Source organism: Scyliorhinus torazame, chromosome 11 (genome assembly GCF_047496885.1).
Source record: "Scyliorhinus torazame isolate Kashiwa2021f chromosome 11, sScyTor2.1, whole genome shotgun sequence".
Classification (NCBI taxonomy): Eukaryota; Metazoa; Chordata; class Chondrichthyes; order Carcharhiniformes; family Scyliorhinidae; genus Scyliorhinus; species Scyliorhinus torazame.
In genome coordinates this window covers 27,124,196-27,136,678 of record NC_092717.1, presented here as the reverse complement: position 1 = coordinate 27,136,678, position 12,483 = coordinate 27,124,196, and the positions used below count along the sequence as shown (strand labels likewise).

The 12,483-nt window shown below is 52.5% G+C and overlaps 1 protein-coding gene and 1 long non-coding RNA gene across 2 annotated transcripts in view; one reads left to right on the top strand and one right to left on the bottom strand.

Moving 5' to 3' along the window:
- LOC140385189 (uncharacterized) overlaps positions 1–7,351 on the bottom strand; it is a 46,943-nt gene extending 39,592 nt beyond the window's left edge. Inside the window, exons 1-2 of the long non-coding RNA XR_011933308.1 lie at positions 7,275–7,351; positions 6,949–7,098 (exon numbers count right to left, since the gene is read on the bottom strand). This is a non-coding gene — a long non-coding RNA (uncharacterized lncRNA). The remainder of the gene's footprint in view (positions 1–6,948; positions 7,099–7,274) is intronic.
- Positions 1–12,483, top strand: part of fer1l6 (fer-1 like family member 6) — a 203,395-nt gene that overhangs the window by 174,767 nt on the left and 16,145 nt on the right. Inside the window, exons 38-39 of the mRNA XM_072467070.1 lie at positions 6,839–7,080; positions 9,693–9,856. Of these exons, the coding sequence (XP_072323171.1) occupies positions 6,839–7,080; positions 9,693–9,856 (406 nt within the window). The remainder of the gene's footprint in view (positions 1–6,838; positions 7,081–9,692; positions 9,857–12,483) is intronic.

Below are 12,483 nucleotides of genomic sequence, written 5' to 3'. Positions count from 1 at the left end.
CCCGATTGTCCCAGTGTCAGGTTCAGATATCTGGGCACTCCCCTCCCCCTCAGCAAGTAGGTGTCACGGCATACCCCCCACCCTTCCCCCAAGCACGCAAATATCTTGGCACCTAGCCCCCCCACACAAGTACCAGGGCATTCCCCCCCTTCCCAACACGCAAGTATCTGGGGCATTCCACCTTACATATGTTTCTGTAAATTCGGCCCAGTGTTTGGCCAGGTCCGCCTCAATGTCTTGGCACAAGCGGTTGGAATATCCCTCCCACTTTGCACCCTTTTGCACTTTTTGCCCATCTCAGGACCCACTCCAGATCCTGATATTTGTGTTACTTCACAATTATCGCCCGTGGTAGTTAGTTCCCCAGCTCTACGTCGCTGCCGAAGCGACATGTGGGCAGGGTCCACCTCCGGAGGCTTGGCCTCTTGGCCGATTGGTTTCCCGAATATCTCTGACATAATCTGTGGGGTTTCTCCCCTCCATCCCTTCCGGCTGCCCCACGATCCTTAAGTTCAGGCGGCGAGACCTGTCCTCCTGATCATCAATTTTCTCTCTTGGGCCCTTCTGGGGCTTGATCAGGCTCGCCACCTCGGTCTCCAAAACTGCTGATCCAGTCACCTTGGTCTGTGGCGGCTTTCACCAGGTCTTTCGCCGTTGATTCTTGGGCCTCCAACCGCCACTCCATTTTGGCCATCGCCTCCCTCATGGGGGCCGTCGCCGTTTCCACTGATGTCTCGGCGATTGCCAGGACGTCTCTTTGCTGTTCCTCTCTGTGTCTCTGGAGCTCGGTGGTGATGAAGCCTAGGAGCTTGTCCATCAGCGTCTGGGTCTTCCCGTTTCCATGCCACCTCGTGTGGCTGCCGGTTCCGAGGTCCAGGTTTCCCTCCCCTCGTCCTCGCTGGCTTTCCTGGTGGACGGCTGATTCTTTCCCATTCTCCATTTTTCGGATTTCTCTTTGATGCGTTCTGTGGGGGTTAGGCTGCGGAGCGGGGAGTTGTGGATAATCTTGGTGCCGTTTGATGGGGTTAAAAGGTTGTTTTCGCTGTTCTCATACGGGAGTCACCTGTGTTGTTATGTTACTTTGAGTAACATTAGCCGCCACTTGTGTAGGCATTGTTGAAGAATACTCCAGACCTTGAGGTTGTGGTGAATGTATTATGGCAGCCATTCACCACTGTATTGCATTGTACTATGTTGTTGCCCTTGTTGGCTCCACCTATGGACCACTGTATTGTATTACACCACATTGTATCATATTGGTGCCCTTGTGGGCTCTGCCCCTGGCTCCGACCCTCGGGGGAGGTATATAGAGCTGCTGCCCTGCAGGCGGCTCTCAGTGCAGAGCAGTCGCAGGCAGGCACAGTTCTAGCTGATTAAAGCCACTTCAACTCTCCGTCTCGTGTGAATTGATGGTCGCATCAATTTAATCAGCTACAACATCGCGATGGAAGCAGCCCTCAAACCTGACCGACTGGAACTCGACCCACAGGCCGCTGAAGCCAAAGGGATTTTTTTGCATTGGCTCCGCTGTTTTGAAGCCGATCTTGCCGCCTCTTCCTCGCCCTCCATCACCGACGAACAGAAGCTGAGCCTCCTCCACGCCCGGGTGAGCCATCGAATCTCCATGAAAATCGAGGAAGCGACCACATATGCAGATGTGATCCTGAAGCGGCAATATGTGAGGCTGGTGAACGAAGTGTTCGCACGGCATCTCCTCACCACTCGCCACCAACGTCCCGGGGAATCGCTGGAGGGGTACCTACGCGACCTGAATGTACTCGCGCGAAGCTGCAACCACAAGGCCGTCACGGCCTCCCAACACATGGAACTCGCCGTCCAGGCCGCCTATGTGGCTGGAGTCTGGTTAAACTACGTCAGACAGCGCCTGCTCGAGAAGGGCACCCTCGACCTAGAAGAGACGGTAAAACTAGCCACCTCCCTAGAAGTAGCGTTCCAGAGCCTCAACGCTTTCCCCTCCGACCACGCGACCCCCTCATGGACACCCGACCAGAGAGTGCCCCAGGCCTGTGCCGCGCGGCTGCCCGGGGGGGCTACCCTGCTATTTCTGCGGCCAGCACCAGCACCCCAGGCACCGTTGCCCGGCTCGGAACGCGACCTGTAGCGACTGCGGCAAGAAAGGACACTTTGCCAAAGCTTGCCTGGCCAGGTCCAAGGCCTCCAAATCACAGGCCCGACTCTCAGACTCACAGGCCCGCAGACCCCGCAGCGTGGCTGCGTGCCTGCCGGCTCCGCCCCCTTCGGACGCGTCATCCGCCTCATGTTGTCCGTGGGGGCAGCCAGCTTCGACTCTACACAGCACATGCGACTCACGGGGGCCGCCATCTTGGCCGCTGTCCCCCACGCGGACGGCCATGCGCGACTCATGGGGGCCGCCATATTCATCGCCGGCCGACACGTGCGACCGACGGGGGCCGCCGTCTTGGCCGCCATCTTCAACGCCACCCATTCAGTGCAGATCCGGGGGTACTGTGTCGCGAACCTGGCGATACAGGGTGCCGAGTACGCAAATTTTAAACTATATATACTCCCCGATCTCTGCGCCCCTCTCCTGTTGAGACTGGACTTCCAGTGCAACCTCAGGAGCCTGACACTGAAGTTCGGCGGGCCCCTACCCCCCCCCCCCTCACCGTATGTAGCCTCGCGACCCTTAAGGTCACCCCTCCCTCGCTCTTCGCTAACTTCACAGCTGACTGTAAACCCGTCGCCACCAGGAGCAGGCGGTACAGTTTCCAGGACAGGATCTTTATCAAGTCCGAGGTCCAGCGGCTCTTGAGGGAGGGGATCATCGAGGCAGCAATAGCCCCCGGAGAGCCCAGGTGGTGGTCGTCAGGACCGGGGAAAAGAACCGGATGGTTGTGGACTACAGCCAAACCATAAACCGGTGCTTACCCCCTCCCCCGGATAGCGGACATGGTGAATCAGATTGCACACTACCAGGTGTTCTCCACGGTAGATCTGAAGTCCGCATACCACCAGCTCCCAATCTGCCCGGGGGACCGTCACTACACGGCCTTTGAGGCAGACAGCCGCCTCTTCCACTTCCTTCGGGTCCCCTTCGGCATCACCAACGGGGGTGTCGGTCTTCCAAAGAATGATGGACTGGATGGTGGACCAATATGGGCTGCGGGCCACATTTCCGTAATTGGACAAAGTCACCATCTGCGGCCACGACCAGCAGGACCACGACGCCAACCTTCAGAAGTTTCTCCAAACCGCCCAAGCCCTCAACCTCACTTATAACAAGGAGAAATGCGTTTTCTGCACAACCCGACTAGCCATCCTCGGCTATGTCGTGGAAAACGGAGTCCTAGGGCCCGACCCTGACCGTATGCGCCCCCTCCTGCAACTCTCCCGCCCCCACTGCCCCAAGGCCCTGAAAAGATGCCTCGGGTTCTTTTCCTATTATGCCCAGTGGGTCCCCAACTATGCAGACAAAGCCTGCCCACTGATCAAAGCTGCCATCTTCCCACTGGCGGCTGAGACCCGCCAGGCCTTCAGCCGCATCAAGGCAGATATTGCCAAAGCCGTGATGCGCGCGATGGACGAGTCCGTCCCCTTCCAGGTGGAGAGCGACGCGTCAGAGGTCGCCCTCGCTGCTATCCTTAACCAGGCAGGCAGGCCCGTAGCCTTTTTCTCCCATACCCTCAACGCCTCCGAGATTCGACACTCTTCAATCGAAAAAGAAGCTCAAGTCATTGTGGAAGCTGTACGGCATTGGAGGCACTACCTCGCTGGTAGGAGGTTCACCCTCGTCACCGACCAACGGTCGGTAGCCTTCATGTTCGACAACACACAGCGAGGCAAGATCAAGAACGAGAAAATCTTGAGGTGGAGGATCGAACTCTCCACCTATAATTACGATATCGTGTAACGTCCTGGGAAGCTCAATGAGCCCCCAGATGGCCTGTCCCGCGGTACATGCACCAGTGCGCAAGATGACCGACTCCGGGCCATCCACAACGACCTCTGCCACCCGGGGGTCACCCGGCTTCTCCACTACATCAAGGCCCGCAACATGCCCTACTCCACCGAGGAGGTCAGGGCCATGACCAGGGACTGCCAAATCTGCGCGCAGTGTAAGCCGCACTTCTATCAACCGGATAAGGCCCACCTGGTGAAGGCACCCGGCCCTTTGAGCGCCTCAGTATCGACTTCAAAGGGCCCCTCCCCTCTACCAACCGCAACGCTAACTCCCGCTTCCCTTTTGCAATCCCTTGCCCCGACATGACCGCGGCCACCGTCATTAAGGCCCTGCATAATATCTTCACCCTGTTCGGTTTCCCCACTTACATCCACAGTGACCGGGGCTCCTCGTTTATGAGCGATGAGCTGCGTCAGTATCTGCTCGGTAAGGGCATCTCCTCGAGCAGGACTACCAATTACAACCCCCGGGGAAACGGACAGGTGGAGAGGGAGAACGCGGCGGTATGGAAGGCCGTCCTCCTAGCCCTTGGTCTAGGAGTCTCCCAGTTTCCCACTGGCAGGAGCTCCTCCCCGACGCACTCCACTCCATTAGGTCACTTCTTTGCACAGCCACGAACGAGACCCTTCATGACCGCCTATTTGTTTTCCCTAGGAAATCCACCTCCGGGGTCCCGCTTCCAGCCTGGCTGACGAGACCGGGGCCCGTCCTCCTCCAAAAACACGTGAGGAGCCATAAGTCCGACCCCCCCCTGGTCGAGAGGGTCCAGCTCCTTCACGCCAACCCCCAGTATGCCTACGCAGCGCACCACGACGGCCGACAAGATACAGTCCCACTCCGGGACCTGGCACCCGCAGGATCCCCTATGACCATCACCTACCCCCCCAAACTACACCGAACAGCGCCCCCGCCCCTACATGGCCACCTCCCCCCCCCCCCTCCTACACCCCCTCCCCCATCGCCGACCTACAGGGACGAAGCTCCAGAAGACACGCTCCCGGAGTCCGTACCCATGCCCGAATCAACAATTTCAACACCCGTGCCCGCACCGTCTAGTTCAACACCCGTGCCTGCAGCGAAACCAGTGCTCAGGCGATCGCAGCGCACGGTCAGGGTGCCGGACAGATTCAACCTGTGAGCCACTTCACCCCCACTGGACTTCAATTTTTTAACAGGGGGTGAATGTGGTGAATGTATTATGACAACCATTCACCACTGTATTGCAATGTACTATGTTGTTGCCCTTGTGGGCTCCACCTATGGACCGTTGTATTGTATTACACAGCATTGTATCATATTGGTGCCCTTGTGGGCTCCACCCCTGGCTCCACCCCCTTGGGGGAGGTATATAGAGCTACTGCCCTGCAGGCAGCTCTCAGTGCAGAGCAGTCGCAGGTAGGCACAGTTCTAGCTGATTAAAGCCACTGTTCACTTCAACTCTCCGTCTCGTGTGAATTGATGGTCGCATCAGAGGTAAGTCAAAAGACAAAAGTCCGTGGGCAGGATTCTCCGACCCCAGGCCGGGTCGGAGAATCGCCGGGGAGGGGTGGGGAGGGGGGGATACCGCTCCGACGCCGGTCAGCCGATTCTCCGATCACCGGGATGGGCCGAGTCACGTGTAGTCCCACCCGGCGGGACCTTGGCCTACATCCTGCGGGGGACAGCCTGGTGGGGGGCTGGGGGGATCCGACCCCCGGGGGGACCCTCCACCGGGCCTGGCCCGCGATTGGGGCCTACCGATCGGTGGCCCGGTTTCTCCTGGTGGGAGCCTCTTTTACTCTGTAGCTCTCCGCCATGTTGCGTCGGGGCCAGTGCGGAGAAGCCAAATTCGCGCTGGCCTCAGCGCGCATGCGCAAACCCGCGGCGCCTGTTTGACGCCGGTATCGGCAGCTGGAGCTGCGTGAGTCACTCCAGTGCCGTGCTGGACCCCTGTAGGGCGCGGGATCGCTGCTCCTGGGGGCCTGTTGACGCCGACGTAAAACACGACGGCGTTTACGACGGCGTCAACACTTAGCCTCAGGATCAGAGAATCCCACCCCTTGTTTCAGATGGTACGTTCTTCTGTGCACCTTCTTCACGTTGTGAGGGTGGTTTAAAGTCTCCGGTCTACAGCTTGTAATGATCTTCTTTGCAGCTCAGTCGCATATCTTATTCACAGCTTTTACAAGAGAGGCCTCTGGCTTCACATCAGCCTGTTCTTCGAGTGAGTTATCAGATCCTGGATTCTGCTTCACTTCAGCCATATTTGCAGAGAGCGAGAATCTCACAGGTCAGATTAATTCTACACAGTCTGGGGAAGCAATTCTGCTGCTTCTGGCCCGAGAAAATACAAACTTCTTTGTAAATCAAACAAGAAATAAATAATGAATATATTTACACAATAAATAAAACTTAATTTTGGGTTTCTCTTTGACTGTACAGCTATTGGACTCCATGGCGCATGTTTTGTATAGTTTTGCTTAAATTGGAATTTAGGGTCCCATTTAATCATTGACATCTTGCCAGAGGACCCCTAGGTCTGCTTGCATTGTAAAAGGGATGATTGCCTGAACCAGGCAGATGCCTTGGCCGCAGGATCGGGGCATCTGTGAAGGGGTCGCAGAGCCACCCCATTCAAGATCAAGTTAAAGTCTAATCTCACGATTTTCCAAAGTCTAGGACACCACTATTTATTTCAGCCCGATTGGGATCCCACTTCCCAACTTATCCTTTTTTAAGTCCTTTGCAAATCATCGAACACTCAAGACGTTTCAAATTTCCTCATGAGATCATCGGGCATCCATACCACTGGATTCTTGTCAAGGTGAAGGAGCCTTTATTCTCTCCAGCAGTGTAAACGTGCCTCGGGTGCAAAATATATTTTAACATTTCAAACATTTTTTTCCCCACCCCCAGCTGGCTGAAGGGAAAAGAGGATGATAAGAAAGAAACAGACGTGCACTACAACTCCTTGACTGGGGAGGGAAACTTCAATTGGCGTTTTATTTTTCCTTTCAACTACATACCTGCAGAGAAACATATGGTCATAAGCAAAAGGGAGTCCATTTTCTCTCTGGACAAGATGGAGCGTAAGGTTCCCGCAGTCCTTGTACTTCAAGTCTGGGATTTTGAGAGGCTTTCTTCTAATGACTTCCTCGGTAAGTCAGAAATTGTTTCTATTGGCAGTAGAAAGAATTCAGATCAAAATTGTGGGGCTGGATTCTCCGGCGTAATCGAGTACAGCGATCGGCCAGAGCATCCCCGTTCACAACCAAATCGGAACCGGCGCCGCTTTCGCAATGCTCCGCCCCATCCAAAGCGGAGTACTCCAAGAGTACGCCAGCCGACGTACCAACGGCCTCAGGACATTGCCCCCGACCGGCCGGGTTCCCGATGGCGTCGGTCGTGTGTGGTCTCACCCGTCGGGAACTCGGCGTGGCGGCTGCGGACGTAGTCCAGCGACGCCACAGTCGGGGGAGGGCCGATCCACGGGCGGGGAGGGACTTTATCAGGGGCTGGAGGCACTGTTGGGGGGTGGTCCGGGGTGAGAGAGCCAGCCAAAGGGGGGGGCACTGCTTTGCACGCCGGGTCCGCGAGCGGCCGCCGCCATGTTGCACGGCGTGTGAACGGCCACGGAGCTGGAAATTCTCCGGGCTGTATCTGCAGCTAGTGCCGGGTGCTCTACGCTGGCGGCATGCTCGCCCCCAGCAAAATGGGGAATTAGTGGCCGTTTATCACCAAATCTTCGGGCGTTAAATGCCACCCTTCCCATACCGGCGTAAGGACATAGCCTCAGAATCGGAGAATCCAGCGCCTGGTTTCAAATCTGACCCAGAGGCAGCCAATAGGCACAAAAGGAAATGGGTTTTAGATCTTCCACATTTCAAGAATTGAAAACAACCTCAGCATAGCGGGACTTCCAATATCTAAGAGGCAGGTGTTTTTCTTAGTCTCAAAGTCATTTTAAACCTGTGTTTGAAAACTGCCTGGGCTACGAGTTGAGATCTGTCACTGTGGACCCCGATCGCCTGAACAGCACAACAAGAGGAAGTAATTCCGCCCATTGCCTGGAGTCCTATCCACTTGATACCACACTTTCTTGTTTTACCCCCATAGCCCTGCAATTGTTTCCTCTTGCATAGAATTACTGAATTTAGTGTAGGAAACATGGGCTATGCCCGCTGGTTGGAGAGCCAGCGAGAGCCACACATCACCTCATATCAGGAAAGTCAGGCACTTAGCTGAGCAGCAGTGGGGCCTTCGCCAGGCTCAAGGACCCTGAGGGCAGAAGACCCACCAGCCAAGGGCTGGCAGCACTTCACTGCTCAGCAGCGCCACCAGGGAGGCTCTGGCTGCTGCTGGTAAAACACTTGCCCGAGGCCCAGGATCCCTGTGGAACCCAGGCACAGGTCAGTGATGATTGGAAGGGGGAGGGTGGGTTCGTGGGGTGTAAGAGACAACAAGGGTTAATCTCAGCAGGTCCCAACCCCCCCCCCCCTCCCGATGCCCCCCCCCCCCCCCCCTCAGACGCCCGCAAGAAGCCTGCAAGAATCCCGGCAACGCTTTCTTTTCAGACTTTCCACGTGGCGAGTTTCTTGTCCGCTGCTGAGTGAAAACCAACAACAGTGGGAAGAGGCCCTTAATTGGGCATTAATTGCCCCATCTCGATTGAATGCCCCCCTGCTCCCAAACCCACATGAGGGAGGGAATTAAATTATGGCCCACAATGCCTTATTTTAGTGGAACTGTACTAAATGGATGCTGTACCCATTGGACATCCTGTTTGAAAGTTTGGTTATAACATACAATTTCCTAATTGCTGCTTTTCAAAGCTTGAACTTGCCTGAGCTTTTGAGACAAGAGACACCTGCAGCTTTCTCCTCAGGCATTGATTAGATGCAATTATTGTGGAGTAGCCACCTACTTCTGATGAAGATGTGAGGTGTGCTGGGTAACCTTTACAAGGCCATGAAGGAATCCACACCAAGTAACTCAAAGTAACTTAGTTTCTTTACAATATCTATTATGTACATCACACGATAGATCCCCACTGGGTCTGCCTAGTCTTGCCAGCCTTATACAACTACACATTGTTCAGAGGTCCCCCGCCCCCTTAATGGGGGAGCTCATATTCTGCAAGGTTCACAGGGAAGTTAATTGTTCCCAACCCGTGAGGTACTTACAGGTTACAACAGTAACACACTGTGATGGTCTTCAGGATGGCCCAGACACCAAAAACAAGAAAACTCTCAAACGCAGCCTGCACTAGAGGTCCTGGTTGAAGACGCAGGTTCTAAGACTTAAAGGGAATAAATTTCTTCCTGTTTTTTTAATGGTTGGTAGGCATGCTGTGGTGGTATGTATTAGGGGTATTAAGGTACCCTGGGATGCCGAGAGGCTATTGGTAGAAAGACACTGAATCCCGATTGGATCAGGCCGCCTGCTGGCTCCACCCAGCAAGGCGGAGTATAAGAGCCCGGGTTCTCCCAGCAGCCGCATTCTGTAACTGTGCTGCTGGGGAACAAGTCTGCGTAATAAAGCCATTGTTCGACTCCTTCTCATCCCGTCTCGTGAGTGATTGATTGTGCTACACATGTTCCGCCATCAGGGAACACACCGCGGTGAGCGGGGGGTTGCCATCGGCAAGACCAAACATCCTGCCGGCGGGAAGGGGCAGAAAATCTTGGCCAAGGATTGGATAACATGAAGGGACTGATCCAATGTAAACAGTGTTTCATATGCATTTTATTTTTCTGGCACCTTTTTGTAGGGTCTGTGGAACTTGATCTGAATGGATTTCCTTGTGGTGCCAAGTCAGCTAAGAAATGTGACTTGGATATGATTGAAGAGAATTCAAGCACTAAACTTATCTCAATATTTCAGCAAAAACGGCTTCGGGCTTGGTGGCCTTTAGAAAAGTCGGGCGAACTCACTGTAAGTACAATGCTTTTCATCCGCAATAAATAAAATTCAACTCAATGGGAAAAAATCGAGAGGGCGATGTTACTTTTCTCGTCTGAGTTTGATTTGCTCAGTGGAAGTCTCCTATCAGCTGTAAGTAAACTGAGCTGGCCAGTTGCTGACTATGTTTTGGTGTGTCACCCACAAGATGAAAGAGATCCGAACTCATCATTAAAGTGGATAATTCTCGGTCAAAGAGGTTACTATGTCCGGCGGTTTGGGTAATGTTGCCAACCGTCCAGGATTTGGCCTGGAGCCTCCAGGAATTGAAGATCACTCTTTGTGAGGGACACTGCTGAGTACAACCTTGGAGGAAAATCAACGGGGCATTAAAAGATATTTATTTAATGGGATTTATTTTTGTCATTTTCTTTGATATTTTCTCTTCATCAGATATTAAAAATGGCTGACAGTCAAGAATCATCCAATTAGGCAGTGAGTCTATTTGCTTTGCAATTGGCGAAGGCGGGCAGCGGGTCAGAAGGATAGATGTTTTGGCCGACTGATAGCTGGGGTGTGGGGCAAGCCATGCGATGAGACCTCCAGGAATACATTTAATTACAATTGACAACCCTGGGTAATAGGGAGGCAAAATAGTCACAGTAAGACCCAATTCCGTGGACCTACACCCTGCTCCCCAAGGACAGCTGTAAAAACATCCAACATGAAATTGGGTCTGGTCATTTTTGGTGTTTGGGTCAATCATTTAAAACAAGTGAGCCCCTTTCATATGTTAAGAGAGGTCTAATGTTTGTATTAAGAGCCCTCTGTAAAATATCCTGCCCTTACAATCAGTAGGCTTTGGGCTTATTCCGTTCAGGTTATCTAGATGGGAGGTTGCCTTGCAAACGACCACAATTGTAAACGTGAGTTTAATTGTCAGTTTGAATTGATTTGCTCCTTCTGACTCCACAACACGTCTGCTGGACTGCGATAAGGCTTCTTCAGCCAGGCAAGCTACCTGTGGAGGTTACCAGTGGCAACGGTTCACCATAATTCTTTAGATCAGGACTGAGGACGAATTGTCCACCATCCATGATGCTCCATCTTTGGGCACAGGGTTCACTCCCTGTTCCCATTTGGAATCTGACCCGAACAGATTTTTGTGCCCATTTAAATTTGAAAACTGACCTAAACAAATGCCTAGACCTGCATTCTGCTTTAGTTCAATTTCTACCACCTTCTGCTGGATACAATAAATCAACAATGCTGATTAATATATTTAACTTCCACTCAATTTCCCCCCCTCCCCTCCCCCCAGCCCCACACTGCACTTGAGGCAGTGACTTATACAACAGCAGAGCTGCAGAAGTGTTAGTAGTCCCTGGGACTGCAAACAGATGCCATTTTGTGTCAGCCTAGGTGCTGACCTAGAGAGCAGACAAGTCATCTAATGGGATTAGATGAGTAGACATCTGTGCTGTCCCAACATAGGTCACTAAAGTAAGCAGAAGAGGCCTAATTGGTTTTATTCCCTCTCTTCATTCCATGGCACAGATGTCCATGGTCTACATTGTAAGACTGGCTCAGGTCAGTGAACTCACTCAGACCAGAGATCATCTGGGGTCTTCTTGGTCTGTGTTGCTTACCTCATGGTCCTTGAAATACCAAGGGACACATTTTCATGGAGTTGGAGACCTTTAGAAATAACAGGCGAGACCCGGTTGCAGAAGCTTCCCCCTCCCATATTTCTGATAGATCCAATGTTAGCTAGCGGGGGGAAAGGAGTGATCTGCAAGTCTCGTACACTGGAAACGCAAACTCAGCAGAGCCGTTTGTAATTAGTGCTGAATTCAAATAGACCTCATTTTCCCTGTTCCAAGAGTTTTAATCCACAGTGCAGGAATCGCGAATTTCTGAAGTAGACATAAACACTCTTGAAGGGTGGATCAGCTCTGTTACAGTGTCATGATCTGAAATTAATTAAATCTCCCGGCCTTTAAGCATAAAAAAACTCAGACCGTAGCTGTCAGTTCGAATTTTTTAAAAAGCAGATGAAAAGCCATCTGATGAAGTTTAGACTAAATGATTACCACCTGATCTTGCAATTTCAATTGAGTTGATTGTTGACTTTTCCCAAGAGCAGTTATTACAGCTGAGGTCATTAAGAATGCTTGGCTGTGTTTTGAAAGCTCCAAAAGCACTTATATCAACCGGGGGAACAGTGTTCACATTTTGATTGACAGTTTAAAGAGGCTATTAAAGGAATGTCTGTATTCGATACAGTTACTAAACAGAAGTTGGTTTGTGTTTATAACGGATTGCCCACGTGAGGTGATTTGAAATCTTTGAAATAGTTTAATAAATAAGAGCTTATTTTCTGTATCAAATGTGTATGAGCTCTATTAGGTTATTAGAAGTTTACTTTTTTTCATCCCCACATGACTGCTGAAGTTGCCCAAGTGGATAATGGGTGAGTGTCTGTGGAGGTGACATTGAGAAATGAGAGGGTATGTGGGTAGGTAGAGGACATGAGTTGACTTGGACGTGGCTTGGGAAGTGGGTGGTGGTGTGAGAAGCTAGAGGGACCAGCAGTTTTTAAAACAACTTGGACAAAGCCGCTGAAAATCAAACCAGCCCCCCACTGCCATGACCACATC